At 37.7% G+C, this 23058-nt stretch overlaps 1 protein-coding gene across 6 annotated transcripts; it reads right to left on the bottom strand.

Annotated features, from left to right (window-relative positions):
• Nucleotides 1–247: 247 nt before the first annotated feature.
• MS4A13 (membrane spanning 4-domains A13) lies at nucleotides 248–20640 on the bottom strand. Of its 6 annotated transcripts, XM_058689158.1 has the most exons (8): nucleotides 20322–20640; nucleotides 20044–20205; nucleotides 18073–18191; nucleotides 15461–15601; nucleotides 12171–12227; nucleotides 10881–11000; nucleotides 6605–6700; nucleotides 248–859 (listed from the first exon to the last, which is right to left on the bottom strand). In XM_058689158.1, exons 3-8 carry the CDS (start codon nucleotides 18124–18126, stop codon nucleotides 800–802), a joined length of 528 nt encoding a protein of 175 aa, XP_058545141.1. In that variant the 5' UTR covers nucleotides 18127–18191; nucleotides 20044–20205; nucleotides 20322–20640; the 3' UTR covers nucleotides 248–799. The 6 variants fall into 6 exon arrangements, with proteins under 6 accessions (XP_058545141.1, XP_058545140.1, XP_058545142.1 ...); XM_058689157.1 differs by lacking the exon at nucleotides 20044–20205; XM_058689159.1 differs by lacking the exon at nucleotides 20044–20205 and having other exon boundaries at nucleotides 20334–20640.
• Nucleotides 20641–23058: the final 2418 nt, after the last annotated feature.

Genomic DNA, 23058 nt, shown 5'->3' with positions numbered 1-23058 from the left:
AAACAGCAGCGCATTTAAAAGAGCTACATGAACTCACTGGCATGATTGATTCTGCTGAGCAAGGCTTTCTGAAGTGCTGTTCCCTATTAGAAGAGAGGGGGAATCTGAATTCAGAACAGATTCTTGGGAGATTCTCCTGATTATGAAAAAGCAGCCTGTTCACTTTGAAAAGCAATTGCAAGATGATCAAAGCAATGATGAGAAATAAGAAGCAAGGGAAATGAAAAGGAAGAAAGACAGCAGAGACTTTCAGGGCAGGAAGGAACTTTAATGAGGAGAGGAACAGTCAAAGAGGAACAATGAAGGGACTATGAGTCGGATGACTTTGGATTCATCCTTTGTTCAAGTAGAAGCTAGTTCTGGTAGAAGAAGTCATGCTGAAATGTACTCTTTACTTGTATTTTAAAGTTTTCCTGAGAATGACGTAGTATCACTCACCAAGTCTTTATAGCCTGCCCTCTAGAGACAATCACAGATCTTTTTTATGGTCTCTTACGAAAGCTCTCTTAGGGAGAGGTGACAGCTTCAGAGTTAAGACGGGGTTGACAGGTTCAGAGTACTAGAAAATAATTTTTCCCTCATAATAACGTATTTAAATAGGGAAAAGCTTTCCACTTGGAGCCTACAAAAGTATGTGCAGAGAAATTTCTTGAATACCGAGAAGAAAAAATCCAACTTGTTTTGTATTTTCTTTTGCACAACACCTGTGGGCTTTGTAGCAGCTTTTTGTTATACAGAGATATCATTAGGGCCCACAGCAGGTATGAGCACCAGGAAAAATCTCACATTTTTAAGGTTCTTAAAAAGTACTCTCAAATTCCTCTGGGACAGCTGTGAGACTATCTTCATTACGACGACTCTGAAAAAAAAATCAACCTCATGTAAATCATATCACGCTTCCTAATATCATACATCTAATAAAGACTTAGTTTTAAAAAAAATATAAGCAGTACTGATGTTTATAGAGTAAAATGTCAAAGTCCCACTTGTCCTCTTTCTGTCCCATCTCTACTTCAACCCACTCTCTTAATTCCTACTAGACGTTGGTAGATTTGGCAGACTTCCAGACTTTAACAACAACAAAATATTCTTCTTGAACATGAACAGATGCCAGCACCCCACAAGTTACCTTGTCACGATATTTCCCAATTTCTACCCATTTCTTCCTTCCCAAAGTCACTGTCATTTTGACTTTTAGGTAATTAATCATTTCTTCCTAGTTTTACTAGCTTGCATCCCTCCGTAAACATTACAGTTCAGGTTTAGTTTTGCCTGTTTTCAAACGTCATACGAATGGAATCATAAAGCATGCATTCTTTGAGTCTGACTTTCCATACTTAACATTGAATAAATGAGAGTCATCATGTTGTTAAGGGAAGGTACAGTTCGTTTTAATTACCACGTAGAATTTTGTTAGAGTAACATTCCTCAATATATTCACCACTCACCCATTTGCACTGTTTCCACCTTGGGACTATTATGAATTAATATTGGTATTTCCCTGGAAGTATACCTTAGTACATCCCCACACACATTTCTGCTGGATACACACTAAGAACTAAAATTACTGATAGGGTATATACACCTTAACTTTCCATAATAATGCCCCAAAAGTTTTCAAAGTCGTTGTAATATTTTATATTCCAAGTAGGAGTGAAAGATTTCTTTTACCCATAGTCATTATCATTAGTTAGAATTGTATTTTGAAATGTAATCATTCTGTTAGGAAATTAATATCTCAGTGCAGTTTTAGTTTAATCTTATTATTGAAACGGTTGGATTTATGTCTAATACCTTGCTATTTCTTTTCTATAGGTCTTGTGTCTTTTATGTTCCTCCCTTACCTATTAGTACTTTCTATATATTATCTTAATTTTTTGTTGATCTTATTTCCTTATAATTTTTCAGTGTTCTTACTCATTAGTCTAGGACTTCCAGTGTGCATCTTAATTTACCACAGTGTTTCAGATGAATGCTAATTTAATTCCAGTAAAATACAGAAACTTTGTTCTCGTATAGCTCTATTCCTTCCACCTTCCTTTGTGTTATTATTGTCATATTACACCTACATGTCATATAGTCAACAATACAGTGTTATAATTATTGACTTTGTAAACTTATTTCTTAAAATTTCAGAAAAAAAGGAGAAAATATGTATCTATAGAACAGGGATTGGCAAATTATGGCATATGGACCAAATCTGGCCCACTGCCTGTTTTGGAAAGTTTTACTGGAATAAAGCCATATCCATTCATTCATATATTGCCTATGGCTGCTTTAATGCTACAAGTTAGAGCTGAGTCATTGGGAATTAAGGTTGATAATCACATGACTTGAAAAAAAGATTATTTTCGATTGTCTGGGTGAGTTCAATGCAATTTACGCAATTGTCTTTTAAATCAGTTAAGAGAAGCACAAAAGATATATTTATATTGTTTTTATAGTCATCTGCGTAATTACCTTTACCTGATGCTCTTTATTTCTTCAGGTGTTGAGTGCCATCTGATATTACCTTCTTTTAGACCAAAGAATTTCCTATAGTGTCTAAGGCAGTTCTCCTAGCCACACATTCTCTTTGTTCATCTGTGTATGTCTTTATTTCACCTTCATTTCTGAATGGATAGTTAAAGGATATAGAGTTCATGCTTGACTGTTTTTTCCTCCAACACTTTAATATGCCATCTCACTACCTTTAGGCCTCCGTTGTTTCTATTTTTTATTTTTTAATGTTTATTTTTGAGAGAGAGAGAGAGAGAGAGAGAGAGAGAGAGAGACGGAGTGTGAGTGGGGGAGGGGCAGAGAGAGAAGGAGACACAGAATCAGAAGCAGGCTCCAGGCTCTGAGCTGTCAGCACAGAGCCCCATGTGGGGCTCGAACTCACAAACCGTGAAATCATGACCTGAGCTGAAAAGTCAGAAGCTTAACTGACCGAGCCACCCCGGCGCCCCAGGCCTCCATTGTTTCTGATGAGAAGTCAGCTGTTAACCTTATAGTGGTTCTATTGTATATGAAATCAATTTTTCTCTTGCTGCTTTTAAGATTTTCTCTCCTTTTAAAATAAGTTTGGGTCTCAGGTGTCTAGGAGTGAATCTCTTTGTGATTATTCTAAGTGGATATTATTAAGCTTCTTACATATATAGAATAATACTTTTCATCAAATTTAGGAAAATTTTGGCCATTATTTCTTCAAGATTTTTTCCTGTTCCTCCACTTTCTGGGATTCTCATTATGCATATGTTGGTGTACTAGATGGTGTCCCATAGATCTCTGGGGCTCTATTAAATTTTCTTATTATTTCCTGTTCTTCAGATTGGATGATCTATATTGTTCTATCATGTTTGCTGATTTTGTCTTCTGTCAGAGATCTGCTCTTCAGTCCCTCTAGTGAGTTTTTCATTTCAGTAACAGTGTATTTCTAAACTCCAGAATTTCCATTTGGTTCTTTTTAAAAATTAGTATTTCTTTCATTTATATCATTGTTTATTAAAAATTAATAGCTTTATATAAAGAACTGTACATATTTGATGCAATTATATGAATTTAGGTGCAATTAGATGAATTTAGACATACACAAATACCATGATACCATATGACTACAATCAAGGTAATAGACATTAAGACTCTTATTTGATGAGTCATCATTTTAAATATTAATATGTTAACTAACATATTAGTCAACCTGTTTTTCTTTAGTTCTTTAAAGTCTTTCTTTGTGAAGCCCATCATTTGTCATTCTCTTCCTCCCTAAGACTGTATCTATTGACCGCTTTTTTTCAAGGGTGTCACTATTTCCTGTTTTTTGCATGTCATATTTTTTGTTGTTGTTGTTGAAAAGTGGATATTTTACATAATATATTGTAGCTACTCTGGATTCTGATTCTCTTATCTTCTCCCCAAGAGTGGTTGTTATTGCTGCCTTTTGTGACTTGCCTGTATCAATTTTGTGGAGTCTGTGTCCCTTGCAGTATATAGCCTCTGATATATCAATCTACTTACTTTTTTCATTTTTTTCACTTATGTTTTTAATCTTAAGACCGGTTTAATGGGGTTCTTCCTTGGTCAGGATAGGTGGTCAGCCAATCAGTGGTCAGAGGTGTGCTTAAACACCTTGTCATGTGCTGTACTGTGTCTCCCTAAAGTTTATATATTAAAGTCCTAACTCCTAGTGCCCCAGAATGTGACTGTATTTGAAGACAGTCTTTAAAGCAGTAATAAAGTTATAATAAAGCCATTAAGGTGGGCTTTACTCCAAATGACTGATGTCCTTATAAGAGGAGGGAAGACCATGTGAAGACCTAGGGAGAAGACAGACATTTAAAGCCAAAGAGAGAGGCCTCCGAAGAAACAAAACCCTGCCAACACCTCGATTTTGGAATTCCAGCTTCCAGAAATGTGAGAAATGAAATTCTAGTTGTTTTAGTCATCTGGTCTGTAATAGTTTGTTATGGTAGCCCTAGCGAAGTAATATATATTTTGAACCAGTAATATTTCCAGCCTTTGTCAATGAATCAATGTAGCTTAGGGGATGTATTCAAAGTTTAGGCTGTTTGTAAATCTGCCCCAGCTTTTAATTTGTGTTTGCAAGGTGTCTTATTCAGCCAGGGGTGAGCAGTTTACTAGGACCCTCTCCAGTGTCCTAATGCATGCATAGCCTAGCCCATGCACATTTATAATGTTCCAGGAAACAAGGATAAGTAGGATATTATCAAGGCCCACTTTGGCTCTCTTGCTCTCAGGATCTCCCCGTTAAGTTTCTGGCTGGTTGCCAGTCAATTCCTACCCGAACAAACATCATGAGCTCAGTTAGGTTGAGTGTTATATTGGCTTTCCTAGATTTTTGGCCACTGAGATGACTACCGTTTTAATAACACCCCTGGTCATTAAACTTTCTGTACTCTAACAGAGTAAAACCAAATAAAAACCAATCCTATGTAAACTTCTGCAAAAGGGAATCTGGGAGTGGAGGCTGGGAGGAATTGGAGCAGCCCCAAACTAAAATGGTTAAACTACTCTTAGTGAGATTTAGTGAATTTTCTTCAGTAAATGCTTCTCAATATTTTGTATGCTTTGGTAAATTTCCAGAATCTTTAAAAGATTGTTTATTGACAGTTTGTCCAGTTTTAGCATTTGTTTTTAGGGAGCATTACTATATCCTCACTCAACCATTCTGGAAGCCCCACACATCCCCTCTGTTTAGAAAACTCTTTTTTCCATGTAGTCTCAGTTACTTCTGCACTTCAGTTAGTCCCTGCATGGAGGCCTTTTCTTACTATCCTATGTAAAAATAATCTTTGCTTTGTCTTTTTACTCCATTTCCTTTTACTCCATAAGTTTTCCACTTCCTTAAATTATATATATATATATATATGTATGTGTATATATATATATATATATACACACACATGATGTAGTATATATAAACACTCAAAAATATAGTACTATAATATATATTATATATAAAATATCTAATATATAAAAGTATAGTATTAATCTAACATATATAGTACTATAAATTAATATAAATATAATATATATATAAAGATATGTATATGTGTGTATATATATACATATATGTACATATGTTTGTGGGTGTATATATATGTGTGTGTGTGTGTGTGTGTGTGTGTATGTTATTTGTTAATTGTCTTTCTCTTCCACTGAAACAGAAAGCTTTCTGATGGTAGGGATGTTGTCTTGTTAATCACTGCATTCTTTTTTTTTTTAAATTCTTTTAATGTTTATTTATTTCTTGAGAGAGACAGAGTGTGAGTGGGGGAGGGGAAGAGAGAGAGAGAGAGAGGGAGACACAGAATCCGAAGCAGACTCCAGGCTTCGAGCTGTCAGCATAGAGCCTCACGTAGGGCTCAAACTCAGAAGCCACTTGAGCCAAAGTTAGCTTAACTGACTGAGCCACCCAGGTGCCCCTTAATCATTGCATTCTTAGTGCCTATTACAATGCCTAGTAAAGAGTAAGCCCTCCATAAATATGAAAGAAGGAATCAATGTAGGTACTTAGCTTTTTTAAGCTTGTGACAAAATAATCATTCTCATAAACTTCTGGATTCTGACAGCATTTTGGGATGTTATCAAACTTGTCACTACACTTCTAGAAATCAACTACCTACAGAAATACTAGTCTTATATGCAAAGATCATTGTTTATAATTTTTAAAAAACTGGAAAAAAGATAAATATGCAGCCAAAAAATGTTGAAATAGATACTAAGGAAAAGTATGATGCTACTAAAAGGCATTGTTTTGTTTTATCATGGAAAGATGTTTATGATAGTTGAGAAAAAATGCATGTGAGAAAGCAATATGAATAGGATCACACAGTTAGTAAAAAAGAAAACTGTATGTGTGGGTCTGAGTGTGTGTTTGTGTCTTTTTTGTGTGGATTTGGATGTGTGGGTATGATGAGGACAATAATAATTTACTCTAATTTTACTTGATAGTTTCAGGTATTACTTTGGTAACTTTATAAACAATAAGGAAAAACGTTAAAGGAAATAGTCACATATTCAATTTTCATGAGTTCTAACACATCGTATCATCTCTTTATAGAATGTGTGCTAGAAATCAACATCTCTTGACACGTACACTTACCAAACCAATACAGCCAAAGATTGCGTATGTTAATGCAACAGAAATCTCAAAGGAGTAAGAGAGCAGTAAAATACGTGAAACTTCCCTTCCAAGTTTCTGAAACCAGAAAATAGGGAGAAATCTTGCATTATTATCTTTAGTAAGTGCAAGTACATTCACAGAAAGAGCTCCTACCGTGACAAAGAAAACAGGAAAAATAAGTAAGATGCTTTCACCATCTGACTTCCCTAGTCATTTTCTACTCCTTAGCCTCTGGCTCCACTTTTTCTAGCCTTAATTCCCCCAGTTCACCATCTACAGCTTCCGTTTTTGATCTTCATCACTCAGCCTTCTAGTCTTGATTCTTAGAACTCTTCATTCTTGTTATTCTCTTCATGACGAGGGGCTCTATCCAAACACTTCAGTCAATAAGATTTGATTCTTCTGTCTCCAATGGTAAGACGCCTACTAAAAGATTTTATCAAGCAATCTTCATGTATTAAAACAACTATTGTTAATTACAGACCTACTTAAATGTATCTGTGTGGTGATAAAAATCTCACATAGAAATTGCTGGAACATGATGTGGAAGGATGGGTAAATACTCAAACACCACCATCTCACTTGGAAGTATAAGGTGATTATGATTTTGCTGGGATAATAAAGCAGATCCCTTCTGTTGCTGTCAGAAAGAGATTTTCTTTTTTTTTAAATATGAAATTTATTGTCAAATTGGTTTCCATACAACACCCAGTGCTCATCCCAACAGGTGCCCTCCTCAATGCCCATAACCCACCCTCCCCTCCCTCCCACTTCCCATCAACTGTCAGTTTATTCTCAGTTTTTAAGAGTCTCTTATGGTTTGCCTCCTTCCCTCTCTGTAAAGAAAGATATTTTCAACTACATATCAGGATGAATGATACTGGTCTTAATCCTGAAAATAAATGTAGTTTTTGTGCTGGCTGTAGAAAGACAAGAATGATATGCAGACGTGGAAAGAGTAACATTACAGTTTTCTCTCCTTCAGTTTTCTCTTCCTCCTTCTCCATTTTCATTCAGTTTATTTGATATCTTTTATGCAAGAAACTATTAGGTGGTAGGGATTAGACGGTAAGAATGAAATGACCAAAAATTCTAGCTTTCTTAAGGTTTATATTCAAGTAGAAAAGACAGATAATGTAAGGTAACATACGATAAGGTTAAATACGTCAAAAGGGATAAAAAACTTGCTCGGTAATTTTAGGGGACGGGAGGTTTACCCTAAGCCATTCATATCTAGGAAGGCTTCATAAAGAGGTAAGACATTGGAAATAAGAGTAGGACTGAGAAAAATGAAGGAGGGATGCAACATTCTAGGCAGCTTTGAATTTTCATTTACTAGTTTCAGTGTAACCTATCTTGTTCTGGAAAAAATGTAATAGCACACATTACAAGTGTGACAAAATAATTAAGAAATGGAGATATAAAATAGAAATGATAATAAAGCCAAAATACATATCGCACGACCTATGGTTTGAAATATGAACGAAAAATTGAATGCAAGAATGACCGTGTTTTGGGGCGCCTGGGTGGCTCAGTCAGTTAAGCATCCAACTTCGGCTCAGGTCATGATCTCACGGTTTGTGAGTTCAAGCCCTGCATCAGGCTATGTACTGACAGCTCAGAGCCTGGAGCCTGCTTTGGATTCTGTCTCCTTCTCTCTCTGCCCCTCCCAACTTGTGCTGTCTCTATGTCTCTCAAAAAATAAATAAATGTAAAAAAAAAAAAAAGAGTGACTTGTGTTTTAAGAAAACGATAAAGGGAATTTAACTCGGGTGTAGGGAGTGCATGATGTTAACAGGAGGATAAAGAAAAGACTATAGAGGGTTTGAAATGGCAAGTTACCTTATCAGAATTCTGATCTAATTTTGTTGGCAGAAACACGATTGTAGCATCTTAGCTGGGAAGTTCTGGTGACCTCTTAGCTACCAAGATTGTAAAAAGTCATTTTGCCCACGTTCCTTAATTTATACATGTGAAGTGTTACTCTCAGACAAATTCTCCCCGCTTTTTGCCAGAAAAGTTCGAACAGGCAAACAGCAGAGAGTGACTGAGTTCTTGACACGTGATTTAAGCCTTTGAATCCCACATAAATCAGTGAGTGCCCTTTTCTTGCTTAAGTCAATTTGCATTGTATTTCCTGGCACTTACAACCAAGAGAGCCCTAATTAATAAAAATTAGAGTAAATAATAAATAGTGCTTGGTAATTGGGAAAGCAGTGGAGAGACAAGGGTACAGGATTACATCAAGGTTTTGAGCTCCGGAGGCTGAAATAAGGGAGTCTTGCAGCGCAGTACTTTTGAGGAGGCAAATATTTTCCATTTTATATCTGTTGAAATTCTGTTTGACACCAGAAGCATATCCATATGAGATATATAGGCCTATTTGGAATTACAGGCCTGGAGTCTGGGAGACAAAGCAGTTTAACTAACAGGTATGTGTTATCATTTGCTCCACTGACACATAAAAAAACTAAGGAACAGGGAAGTTAGGAAACTTGTCCGTAGGGTCACATACAATGAGTATTAAAGATAGTGTTTGAATAAAGTCAGTCTGGTTCTGGATTTATACTAGCAACCATTTTCCTATCTGAGAAGTATGTTTCAGGGGCATGCACTTTTTGGGATAGCTGAACCTACCTGGAAACACTGGTAACTTGATGAATTTGTGTGGTTAGCCAAGCAACTTGCTTATGTTAGAAAAGCTGGCATATGGAAAATATTGTAAAATGTTGGCTGCCTTAGTAAATGCAGGAGTAGAATTCTATAATGCCTCCAGGAAAAGATTGTGGGTCTAATATATAAGTTCATTTCATGTAACTAATCACAGCAAACAAAACTGAAACATGTGCATTCGGGAGACTGAAATTGATCATTAATACTGACTTCAGGTCAGCACTGATGGTCCCTTTATAATACAGTGCAGGTAGAGAGTGCGATGGGGGGAGTAGGAAGTTCATCCCTCATCTACAATGACTCTTCTCATTAGAATTATTTTTGAACTAAAACTTTCAAATTGTTATTTTTTGTTCTGTTGTTCGAAAATAAAGAGGAGGGGCATCTGGGTGGCTCAGTCAGGTAAGCGTCTGACTTTGGCTCAGGCTAAGATCTCACGGTCCTTGAGCTGGAGCCCTGTGTTGGGCTCCGTGCTGACAGCTCAGAGCCTGGAGCCTGCTTCAGATTGTGTGTCTCTCCCTCTCTCTCTGCCCCTCCTCTGCTTGTGCTCGGTCTCTCTCTTTCAAAAATAAACAAACATTGAAAACAAAATTGAAGAAAAAGAAAGTAAGGAGGAGTTCCACTCTAGTATGTTCTCATCTGAAATGGAAGATTTTTATTTATAAGTATTGCTGAAGTCTTTTGCAGCACTAATATTCTGGGATTCTGAATTTAAAGCCAATACAATTGAAACAGATTGTGATATCAGTGAAGATACTCACATTTAATGGAAGATGTTACTATCTTACAAAGAAATGCAGTTATTTCTCTAGTACAAGGTATACGATTGGTTATTCGATTAAATGGAAGCAAGACAGATTCATGTACATTTAGCATTTGAGGACACAAGGCAAATTGATGCAAGACACAAAAATAGGCTACACGTGAAAAGCTCTGTGTTAAACCAGAAATTACTAGGTGTCAACAATTCCAACTATAAGCATTGGGAAGCAGAATTCTTTTGTTGATTTTGGGAATCGTTTTAAGGTCTAGGACTATACTTTTCTTTCATTAAGAGAATCATCAGTGACCCTACGCCTAATGCATATACACTTATCACTGAAGCCTTCGCATTATTTACTTGCTTTGTTTTAATTAGGCATGTCAGGAATTCAAACATTCTAGTAATATTTACCAAAAAATCATGTCAGAATTATTTTTGAATTAAAATTTTCAATCAAGGGGCGCCCGGTGGCTCGGTCAGTTAAGCACTCGATTCTTGATTTTGCCTCAGGTCATGATCTCATGGTTCATGAGACTGAGAGCCCTGTGTTGGGCTCTGCGCTGACAGTGTGGAACCTGCTTGATATTGTCCCCCCTGCCATTCCGTCCCTCCCTTGCTCATGCGGGTGCACATTTACTCTCTCTCTCTCAAAGTAAATAAACATAAAAAAACCCAAAATAACTTTCAATCAAGACCTTATTACTTACATAAAAGAATTTCCTGAAGACTGGTAAAAGCTTTGTTTTACCTCCAAAGGCTTTAAAACCTTGGAAGAGAATTGTTTTAAATTAAGATGTTCCTAAGGAATTGGCCACTTACCGCTTGTCCATAATTCCTATATGACACCGAATTAAAAGAAGACAACTCAATTATTGTTAGAACTGATGCAATAACTGAAGTCATTATGCATGAGATGTTCATGATCAGAGCAAATGTAATCTGTAAAGAAGATACATGGAAAGTTTGTTATATTCAAAATAAACACTTTGGTTGTTTGTACTGCTGAAAAAAAATCATCTAGTCAAAATGCTGATCTAGTTTCTGAAGTTTCAGAGGTGTTAGTATGCTTGCCATTAGAGTAAAATATTTTTCTGGTTTACATGATACCCTGTTAATCTGGAGGGAACAGTGAAATATCACACCAATAAGCATCAGTCTTCCATTTGGGCTTAAAAATGTTGTATTTTACAATATTCTGGGTCATATGAAAGAAAGATGAAGATAGGGTTTGAACAAAAGGAGTTCCACTGCAAAGAGGAAAAGAAAAAAAAAGATGGAAAATGACTGCTTGTAAAAATAAGTCAAATAAGGGGCGCCTGGGTGGCTCAGTCGGTTGAGCGGCCGACTTCGGCCCAGGTCATGATCTCGTGGTCCGTGAGTTCGAGCCCCGTGTCGGGCTCTGTGCTGACAGCTCAGAGCCTGGAGCCTGTCTCAGATTCTGTGTCTCCCTCTCTCTGACCCTCCCCCGTTCATGCTTTGTCTCTCTCTGTCTCAAAAATAAATAAACATTAAAAAAAAATGTAAAAAAAGTAAGTCAAATAAGAGTCAATGATTTTTAACCCAGGATTTTCATTCTCTAGGGAGATCCATCCGTATCTTTGGATGTAAGATTTTATCTGTAAAACTGTGAGATCAGACTCATTGACTTCTAAGGTATCTTTGAGCTCTAAGATTCTGAGAGTTTTTTTCTTTCCAATATCTTACCTGTACCATAGATGGATCCTCTGGATAGATCCTCTATCTTATTACAAGATCCAATACTATCCCCAAACTAGACAGACAGTTTGGAAAATAAAGTTTTATAGTAGTATTATGTCTATACATAAAGGCATTATTAGGTCCTATTAAATTTTTTCTACTAGTAAAGTTCATACAACGTTAAAATAAGATAGAATACTAAACCAAAAATGCCCTATCTTTAAATTTAGAAACCTTTGCATAATGATACTGACCACTATAGAATGTCTACATTAAATTACGTGTTCCTAGATTTTCACTTGATTCTTTATTTTACAAGCACGGTAGATTCCTTCATTGTTTAGATACTCACTAAAACCTTTTAGTTTTGTGACAAGTGATTTCTAGGATACCCTAAGCATCTCCACTTACCACGCCTGGAGTTGGATGCTTTGCTACTCTTATTATGGAGACTCCTGCAATGATAAACTGGATATAAAAACATATTTATAAATACTCATTGATGATGCTCATCAACTTAAAACATATTTTTAACAACTCCTCTTCTAAGTCAATTACTTTTAGACTACAAAGAATTATAAAATATAAAGAGGTTTCAGTAGAAGGGGTCAGGACAAGTTTCCATCATATAGTCATGAACTGAAACGTTATAGCAGGGTCACTAATCACAGAAACTTATGGGGAACAGTGGGCAGAATTCAGGTTGTGGGATATGCCAAAGATGACTTCAAGAGTCCCGAGTCAGGGACCAAGTTTGCTTATATCTGCACAGACTTTCTGAACTCACTTGATTATTATTTCGAATGCTATCCTTCCTAATAAATTGAAGCCACTGATTGTAATTACTGTGTATATATCCAGATGTGGAAAAAGTGGCTCATGAGTCTATTCCAAATTGTTTGTACAAAACACACCTCTTGAAACTGTAGTCATTATTAAGGTAACAACTACATTTCATGTTTTTGCCTTTTTTTTAAAGAGTTTCCATTATTTTATACCAAGTTACTTTGTCTATTTCCCAGAAGTGTAAAGCTATGCCATATTGTTTGAAGGTGAGCTGTACAATTCCCTTGATATATTCCTTTTGTCTTATCTGTTTTAGGCATTTTCACAAAGATCTAAGTCAAAGAATAATTTGTGGAAACACAGCATTCATGCTATCCCGTTTACAGGAAGGCCAAACCTTGAAGCTTACTAGCTCCTAATTATCTTTAAGGATAACTTAAATCTGCACACTCAGCACTTCATTCTGTAACATTCTGTAAGCTGAGATTTCTAAGAAGTACACAGTGAAAGGAAGAACTAATATAAAGGTGAATTTTAAACTAGAGTGCTCTCTAGCTAATTACCGAACCATGTGCTTCACAAAATACCTTTCAAAGTTTATGACCTCAGTGAGAAGTTTTGCGTTTAATTAAATTTGATTGAAGTTTTAGATAATTTATTCTAGGAGTTACACATGCTATTTTTGTAACACGTATGATTAAACGCTGAGGGCCATGAATCATTTATCTGGATTTTGACTGCAAATTCACTATTCTACTGTTCTGTAAAGCAATGCATTGACACCTGTGAACCAACATATAAAGGCAGGGGATCTCCTAGAGGCCACAACTTTCTCTAGAGCCCTCTCAAGTGGTGGTCATTTTCTCTTACAGCCCTGATACCATCGGTTCTGGGCATAAGATAAGTGGTCTCCTTCCTCCTCATTATCACTTTCAACTCTCTCTCTCGTCAAATATTGTCAGATTCTACCACCCACTATCTGCCCTGGTTGAAGTCATCTATTGACGGCTTGGTCACTCCTCTTGGTGATTTTAATTCTTGTCTCACTCTCTCACACCTCTTACATCTTGGTAATTACCCTTCTAACACCCTGGGCTTGTGGTTCTTTGACTTTCTCTTCTCCAGACCTCCGACCCCATCCTATCTCAGTCACTCACTCCCATATTCATTCTCTTGTGCTTGTTTCTACCAATAAGTGTAACATCTTTCAAATCTCAATTTAAAGTATCCCACTAGGACCACCAGCTTCTATCTCTATACCTCATGCCTGTGGTATCACAACTCTAACAGTCATTTGGATTGGATTTATAATCGAGACCCTCACCTCTCCGTTATATTCTCTCCTTTGCCAGTTTAAACTCCATGGTCAACGCTACATTCACTTACATACACTTTCAACTCCTTTTCACAGTTCTTGTTTGATCACAGATCATGGTCAAATCCAAATCCTGATTAAATGCAGTTCTCCTTCCTACTGAATGCCTGCACCCATGTGGCCAAACATGACCTAAGACACACAACCATCTTGACCCATCTCACTACACACAAATCATGTTCCTAAAGCTTAAGTGAGCTCTTAATGCTTAGCGAAAGGCAAACTACTTTTCCACAATGCATGCACTCTCTTTTTCTGGATGACTATTTCATATCCTTTCTTCAAACAACCAGTCCATTATCCCATTCTCATTCTCAGCTCATGATCTGACTTCCTAATTCACGGAGATATCTGAAGCCATTGGAAGAAAAGTTCCATAAGCTCCCAATGTCCCATCTACTTGCACATCAAAATTTGTCCTTTCTGTTCCTCTACCTTTCCATCCCATTACCCACCTTGGCTCTGTTTACATTATAGATGGACAGTTCTTTGTTGTGGGAGCCATCCTATATGTTTGTGAGGTATTTAGTCATATCCTTGTCTTCTGCCTGCTAGAAGCTCACCCCAGGTGTGAAAACCAAAAATGTCTCCAGACATCACCAAGTATTCTCTGAGGGGCAAAACCAGCTCTCATTGAGAACCACTGCTAGAGATGAACTTCCCACGGACCTAGCTATTTCATGTATTAAAATTCATCATCTCTTGCCTACACCAGTACAGGATTCTAATAATCCCAACCTGCTTCCATTTATTTCATATCCATTTTCTCTCTTCTGGTTCAGTCCCCTCGATAAATGACATGATACTTCCAACTTACTGAAGCAAATAAGCAAACTCTCTCTTGACCCAAAGTTCCCCAGCTACTACCTCATTTCTCTACATACACTACATTACACCGAACTCCTTAAAGGAGTTGTATCTGTGGTCTCTAGTTCTCCTCCCGTTATTTCTTAAACCAACTCCAGTCAGGTTTTTGCCCCACCATTCAACTGAACCTACATGTCAAGTTTATTGCTGGCTTCCATATTGCTAAATCCAATGGTCAATTCTCAGCCCTATTTGGCAAAATAACAGATTTCAATATAGTTTATCTTTCCTTAATTGTTTACTTGGCTTTGAGGATGCTGTACTCTCCAAATTTTTTATTACTTTATGGCTGTCTAGAAACCACAGAATACACACATTAGAAAATGTGAGTGTAGACTCATTGTGTGAAGAAGGACCCTAAATATGAAAACTAACCAGGCTAATGGCTATTATAATTCAGATTCTTTGTCTTCCACATATCTAAGGACAATCCAACCTGTGGTTGTCACAGTCTATTCCCTCCTGTATCCACATCTCTTATAATAGCACTGGTAAATTAAAGGGTCTCAAAAAATATCTGTTGAAAAAAGGAATTTGATTTTGAGTAAGTTACCAACATGGGATTTACTTACATAATTCTGAAAACTCTGTTTAGAAATTGTTCCCTATCTTCCACTAGTGGCACAAATAGTATTTACGGCATGATGAAATCATATAAATATATTCTACTCACGATGACTCCCCATAAAGGACATCCTGCTTTGTAAGTTATAGGTTCGTATGTCCCAAAGACTCCTCTAATTTGTCCCATATACAAAATCAATAGGAAGTACCACATGAAAACATGAAATATGCCAATCATAATCTGGACAGCCTGTGAGAAGAGAATGGTATTAGTACTGAAACCATGCAATTTACAACATAATTCCAGTAAGTGTTAACTAGAAGACACGTTCAAGGTTTTTATGAAAGATAAAAGTAAAATAGCAATGCATTTACCATGTATTTTCTGGATTGGTTAGCTTCAAAAGAGAGCCCTAACTAGAAAGTACTGAGGTTTACCAAATAGGAGTAAGCCATACTTGGAGCAGCAGAATGTTCAATGATAATTCTGGTCAATTCTCTCATAAAAAAGTTGACAGTCTGACTCTACTACTGGCTGTCTTCCCTACCTATCCAATAATGGCAGGAGAAAACTGAAGGTATTTGAGGAAAACTGTGGTTCTAATTGATTTGCATGCAGGAAGCCATGTGGCCAATATTTGCTTGTACAGTAGTAATTTATTAAGGTTGAGTCACTTTTTGCATCTTTTATTTATCTTTTCTTTCAAGGCCTAGTTGTTGTGTATCTTGTTCGCAAGCATGCTGGGGTGAGGCATGGTCCAACACAGAAATACAAAGAGGGGCACCTGGGTAGCCCAGTTGGTTGAGTGTCCGACTCTTGATTTCGGCTCAGGTCATGATCCCAGGGTCGTGGGATGGAGCCCTGTGTCAGGCACTATGCTAAGCGTGGTGCCTGCTTAAGATTCTCTCTCTCTCCCTCTGCCCCCTCCCCTCCCCATGCTCTCTCCCTCTCTCTAAAACTAGGGATAAAAGAAAAAGAAAGCAAGAAATACAAAGAATTTCCAATGTAGACTTGCTTGTATGAGGTCTTCCTATTGGATAGGGGAGGGGTTGTGTAGGGGAGAATTATTACTCAACTTTAATTTGTAAGAAGATAATTATAATCCAAGTAAATAGGTGCCAGTAAATTTATTTCTCAATTTATATGTGGACTGGTATTTCATATATTGGATCACATTTTTAACTACTCTTTAAAAATTTCAGAGGGTACATTATTTTCACTTTAACATAAATTTTAATAGGACACTGCTTAGTGTTTTAATAGTTCCAGCTCTTGGTAAAGCAAGTAGCCTAAAAACACATAAATGCAATTGGCTAATATTAGAGATACACTTTAGAGAATTTTCTTTTATAGAAAGACCACTTTTGGGTAACAACCTTATGCACTTTTTACAGACTTAGAATTTAGGATTTCCTCTGCATCAAATTTGGAAGAATGGCATTATCTTCAGAGATTCTTTGGATTTGATTGGGAGAAAATCACAAAATCCTTGAGGGCCCGGACTTCAGTTATCTCCCCGTTGTCACCAGCCTCTAATATGGTGCCCGGCATAGAGCAGGCATCCAGTAAATACCTCTTGTAGAAGCACATCAGTATGAAGAACATTAATTCCACATGGCTTTCCAACTGTTAAGTGAGTGGGCTTGAAAAAGTGTCTCCTTGGCAGTTTTCCTGTATAATACTATGAAACATCCAAGTAGCCAAAGCTTGAAAAGGACTCTACAAGAAAGCAAGGTTGCTAGTGTGTGAAGGACAAGATGGGTTTTCTTATTTAAAAATGGTTCTTAACCTAGAGTCAACAGATGGGATTCTAGGAAGTCACAGTCCTCTTCCCCCAACACAAAAATATGAGGGCCAAAGATTATTATATACACATGAATCTGGGGAGAAGATTCAGAACCTTCTTCCTATGTACACAGGGGTCTGCGACTACAAAGAGATTAATAACCTCTGCTGAACAGTCAGGTGGGAGACTTAGACAAGTGATCTACACAGCAGCCAAGTTCAAAGGAAAAGTTCACATCCAGTGGAGAAGTTCTTTCTCCTTCAGATATGAAAGGGCATGATCTTCCTAATTCCTTGGTGTTTATTAAGAGCTAGCTAAGCTCTCTGTTTATAACTTAAAGAGACGAATTAGTAACCATCCTCGCGCATAGACATCAATACAGTAATTGAAAGAGATCAGCAATGGATCTCTCTCTTAGTTAAAAAAAAATACCATGTCTTTGATTTCTTTTTGGGATTTATTTCTTACCCTGTGTATATTGGTTTAGTCAGTATGCTTATATCTAAGCACGTATTTCTTTATGAAGAGACAGAAGATAAGTCAAAATTTGTAGAAGGCAATTAGCATTAAAAAACATTTTTTGGGTGAAGGGGAGTGGGAGATACAGGCTTCCAGTTATGGAATGAATAAGTCACAGGAATAAAAGGTACAGCACAAGGAATATAGTCTATATCGTAATAGCATTGTATGGTGACAGATGGTAGCTATACTTGTGTTGAACATAGCATAACATATAGTCATGTTGAGTCACTACGTTTTATACCTGAAACTGATGTAACATTGTGTGTCAACTAAAAAAAAACCCCAAAAATCTTAAAAGCCCATTTTTTTTTTATCTTAACCAAATATGCCCCTCTTCAGACGGAAGAACCATCCTCGCTCAACTGAAATAGTGCATGTTCCTGAATTTAATCAAGAGCGAAGTCTTACTTACCCCTAAAACAAGACTGTCTGCTGTAGAGAGTTTTGAACATACACATACAGCCATACTACCAGCATTTCCTCTAGATGATTATGCTTCGAATCTTTGGTGATATCTTTATTAGCAAACTTCTACAAAACGACACAAAACACATATACACGCTCCGCTTCAAAGAAAGTTTGATTCTTTCCCTACTGTTTCACAACCACCTCCCCAAACTCTGAAGCAACTGCTTTCTTCTTTCCCTGCCTTACTTTGTAAAGGTATCAGTTTGCATCTGCCTGTTCTGAATAACAGCCTCCATAAGTGAAAGGTCTCTCTCTATGACTAAAACGTATAGGTATATTACAGTTATTTTTCCTGAGTAGGCAACAGTGGCTCTGGATGATAAGGTATAAAGAACACCCAGGGAACAGAGCTAGAGAATTTTCAGTAAAGCTTTTACAATTCATTTGCAATGTGTAATCGATTCAATGCAATTCATAATGCCATGTTTGCATTTCAAACCCAAGTTCTTGTACTTAAATTCATCATGGGCTCATGATTTTTTTCTTTTTTTTCCTACACACATTTGCTATCTTTCTGTGTGAAAGAACTTTTTCTGCCATCAGACAACTTACCGGAGTTGCTTCTACAATCCTAAAGGCTTCTCCTGTTCTTTTGTTACTGTTTTGTTTTTTCCTGTTATTCCTGCATTTCTCCCTGGTGTTCAGAAAACCTGGCTAATAATTGTATCCTTTATGGATCTGACGTTACATCGTCCTACATCTTCTAACATGTCATACTCGGGTCAATAACATGAATTACTTAGCCCGGTGATCATCTAAGGTATGATCTTAAACCTGGAGTCTTGGTCCTTTCAGAAAGGAGGGTTTGAGTAAATGATCTCTCATTCCCTATACCCTTAAAATCTCATGATTTGATTATTTTAATGAGTCGTTAGTTGCAAATATTGGTTTTCTGAGTGTCTCTTAAATCTCTTAAAGTATAGAGACAGAAAAAAGCTAGGCAAGAATTTAAGAGCCACTGACAGCAGAGAAAACAATGTTAATCACCTAAGTATAAATAATAAGTTTTGTATATTAAAATGCCACCTCTGAGAAATACCAAAGAAAGGGTATAGGCCTAGACAGCAACCAAGATTGATCATTTTGTCATGCTTAAATAAAAGACACAGAATTTCAGAATTCATGTATAAAGTAATGAGGAAGTCATATCTAGATTGCTAGGAAAATCGTAAAAAAATAATTAGCCCTTTGGCGTACGCAGAAAAAATTCTTTTCACAAAGCGGATAGTGGAAGCGCCACGAGTGACTTGGGGAGAATATTTAGCACCTTTGGCATCTCCATCAGGCCCCCACCCAAACCACCAACACTTTAAGGAAGTACTCATTAAAGCACCAAGAAAAAACAGGTTGTGTGTGTGTGTTTAAAATTCTTTAGCTTAACTGCTGGAAGGAAGAAACTAAGAAATTCGACAATATGTTGCTGGAATAAAGGATAGTTAGCACTTTTTCAAATGACATTCTATCTACATTCAGTTACCCTACAACCCAGTTAAGCATCTCATTTTTGTAAAATTAGATGAATAAAAAATAAATAATAAATAATTTATTTGTATTTATTTTCTGGTGGTCCCATCCCTAATCCCAAAAGCCAGCTGCAGAACAAGCCCCTAGCCCTTATTCCCAGCCCTATCTTCATCCCCTACACTTGCCTTATTACATAGTAATTCTGGAACAGTCACAGAGACCTCATGTCTAGAAACCTCTTGTCCATCTTTAGCACGCGACGCCTCACTGTCTTCAGAATAAAGTTCAAACTCTTTGGCAGGGCAGAGAAAGCCCTTCATCAAATGTTCTCTGCCCACCTTCTCAGCCTCATCCCTGTCACTCCCTGGGGTTCAGCCCCAACAGCTCCAAAACAACCTTCCTTGGGAAGCCTCTGCCCCACCAGTCCGTTAATACTCCTCTCCTTGCTCACCTAAACTACATCACGGTGTCACCTCACTTTGGATGATCAGGACTGGCTCCCGAGGCAGGGTGAGCTCCCGGAAGTGGAGGGATTCATTTCTGCACTTCCAGGGCCAGACCTGGGCTGTGACCCTGGCACTCACACTTGATGAAACGGACTGGCTGAGGCCATCTGCACAAAGATGGGCGGGGCAGAATAAGGGAGGTGGGGGACACCCAATCCTGTCTCCATGCCCCCTGAGGGCTTTTAACACCGAAGAAATCGCGGAAGCAAAGCGACATCATTACCCCTCATTTTACTTGGTCAAGGTCCTAAGGATCGAGTTTTGCCCTCTCAGGTCCAAGCCGAGGCTAAGAGGGGGATCCCCGCAGGGGCTGGTCTCCCTGCCCAGCAGCGCTCCTCCAGCACCCCGTCCGGGTCGTCCTGCCAGTACCCAGGCCTAGCTCAAGAGGCAGATTTCAGCTGGCGGCGCCCTCAGGGCCAGGCCCCCAGACTCTACTGGGCGAGCATCACTGAGCTTGCCAGGAGCCCAGGACCCAGCAGGCCCGCAGGCTCTTCAGGCCACGCGGGCCTCCAACGGCAGCAGCAGCAGCTGCACCTTCCTCTTGTGCCTGCGCCTGCGCCTGCGCCTGCGCCTGCGCAGGGACTCCTGGTACCGGACGGCAAAGGGGGCGGGGACGGTGGGGAGAGGGGCCGTGTGCGCAGACTCACTAGGGCTCTGCGGGCCACGTGGTCGGGCCCGCTTGGTGTCTGGAGAAATGGCCCTTCCAAACTTCGCCTTCTGTTACTGACCCTTCTGGTGCATGTTCTATATAATGAGTGGCCAGGATCACTGATGAAAAGTCAGTCCCTCACTTTCTCTGTCCTCAAAGGAAAATTGTAGCACAAGTGGCGCAAATGCATTTTAGGAGGTGTACCTGTTGAAAAAGGCAGGCAGTTGGGTCGATGACTACCCTCCACCGTTTTTTTGTGTTTGTTTTTGTTTTTTGTGTTAAACGGAAGAAGCCAAGGAAGGAAATTAATGAAGAGACTATTTAGCGAGACACCGGCATGACTTTTTGATCCTCTTGCCCGAGGTGAGTTTACCTTTCAGGTTACACTGGTATCAGTTTTCTGTTTGATGTGGAGAGTCGTGAAAACAATCTTTAGGAAAAGGTGTGTAGAGAAGTAGAGGTAGCAGCCGGAGGATATAGAGGAGTCTGCTGTGGGAAGGTAGATGAGGAAGTCGGAGGTTGGGGGGAACCTTAAGCAAAAAATGTGATCTTAAATTAACTGACAAGTGCAGGTACTCCTATCATGCAATTACCATGACTTACTGAGGCAGTAAAGTCACTGCAGAGCGGACATTCCTGCAGCCACAGAATGGCTTAATGTTATAAAGTCTCTTTTGTTCTAGGAAAATTTACATTGGTACTTGGGAAAATTAAAATTCAAGCTTGGGATGTAAATATCTAGTGAGTGATAATGAGCAAAGCATTCAGAAACAGATTTTTCTTTTATAAGGAAATTACCTAAAGGCCGCTAAAAAACCCCTTTTTGCCAAAGGCAAATTACCAGTATATGTTAAAGCCACCAAGATCTTTTAGGATCATGCATAGCCTGAAAATCAGTTATAAACTCAGTAACTTTATTGTTAGCCCCACAGGTAGGTTCCTTGCATTCTGACTCTACAGTCCCCTCAATTGAAAGAAAAGAAAATATGTCCAGGCTGTTCTAATACCTTTACGTCTTGTATTGGTCAGTGTATCACCGAGGGTATTTGTTTTAGTGCTGTAATAAAACACTTCAGTTTCTAACATTAGGATTGTTGTTTTGTGCTTTACCTGTCTGAGCAGAGAGCGATCGGACAATATTAAGCATTCTATGCGCTATAGAAAGAGGAACTCGCTTGAATGTATTATCGATATCAGGATTATGGATTTTGTAGAAATGAGAGTCAGTTTTGATGAGATGGTCCCCTATTGGAATTGGCTGCCATGATTGACTGATTGTAAGAGAAGTGATATATCTTTTCATTTAAGAAAGGAAGTTACCGTGGATTTGAGGATTTTCTTGGATGGGGGCCAAATATGTACTCGTCTTTATTCAGTGAATACAATACATATTCATATGTATTCGGTGTGAACATAGGCAAGAATAGACGAGTAGGTCAAACTGTGGGATGGGCAAAGTTCCTTGGTACTTCTTAATTCCTCTGATAATATCACAGATCAGTAAACCAAGTTTGCTTTTCTCAGTCCCCATAAGCTGGGTTTAGAAATTCAGAATTAATTTCATTCTTGTTTTTGTCACTTGGTTCTCAAAACGCTGCATCCTTCAACAATAAAGAGGCAGTCAGTCATGGTATGACATCCAATATGACTTACTTTTTTTTTTTTTTTTTTTGACTTTTTAATTTTTGTCGTTTAAACTATTTTTCCATGCCAGTTATATTGTTAGTTTCTCTTGAACTGGTTCCAAGGATAACAAAGACATTACGAAGGTAACAAAAATATTATGAGGAAATGCGATGAGACCACTACGCTTCTTGATATAACGTTGTTAAGATCATTGTTGGGTCTTATTACAAGAACTCCACTGGCTATAAACCTTGATAGAATATTTTGTCGAAGTTGCTGTGAGGAATTTAATTTCACTTATGTATAGGAGAAAACAAATAACTTCCTCTGGGTAAACATTAGGTTATTCTAGTAAGAAAAATGGAAATAAATCTGTATAACACTGGGGAAACTAAACAATTGAGTTTATTGTAGATATGCAATAAATATATATGTATATTTATATGAAATATAGTATTTATGTATATGGATACATATACTTGCACACATATATACATATGTAGTAGATTTTAATTTCCATATAATTAGCATTATTACTTAAATTCAGTTGTTTAATGAGATGCTAATTAATAGCGTAAAAATTATTTTGCCTTTTTTTCCTGCATCTTCTTTTTTTTTATTTTTTTTTTTTAAATTTTTTTTTTTTTCAACATTTTTTATTTATTTTTGGGACAGAGAGAGACAG

Source organism: Neofelis nebulosa, chromosome 10, assembly GCF_028018385.1.
Source record: "Neofelis nebulosa isolate mNeoNeb1 chromosome 10, mNeoNeb1.pri, whole genome shotgun sequence".
NCBI classification, from domain to species: domain Eukaryota; kingdom Metazoa; phylum Chordata; class Mammalia; order Carnivora; family Felidae; genus Neofelis; species Neofelis nebulosa.
The sequence above is the reverse complement of the archived record's forward strand: the minus strand, read 5'-3'. Positions and strand labels throughout refer to the sequence as shown.

Coding starts and splice junctions, on each gene's coding strand:
- MS4A13 (XM_058689158.1), bottom strand. CDS start 18,126: ATGGCTGTATGTGTATGTTCAAAACTCTCTACAGCAGACAGTCTTGTT. Junction 11,001..12,170: donor AGCATCCAACTCCAGGCGTG/GTAAGTGGAGAT, acceptor TCTTCTTTACAG/ATTACATTTGCTCTGATCAT. Junction 6,701..10,880: donor ATAGGAATTATGGACAAGCG/GTAAGTGGCCAA, acceptor TTCTGGTTTCAG/AAACTTGGAAGGGAAGTTTC.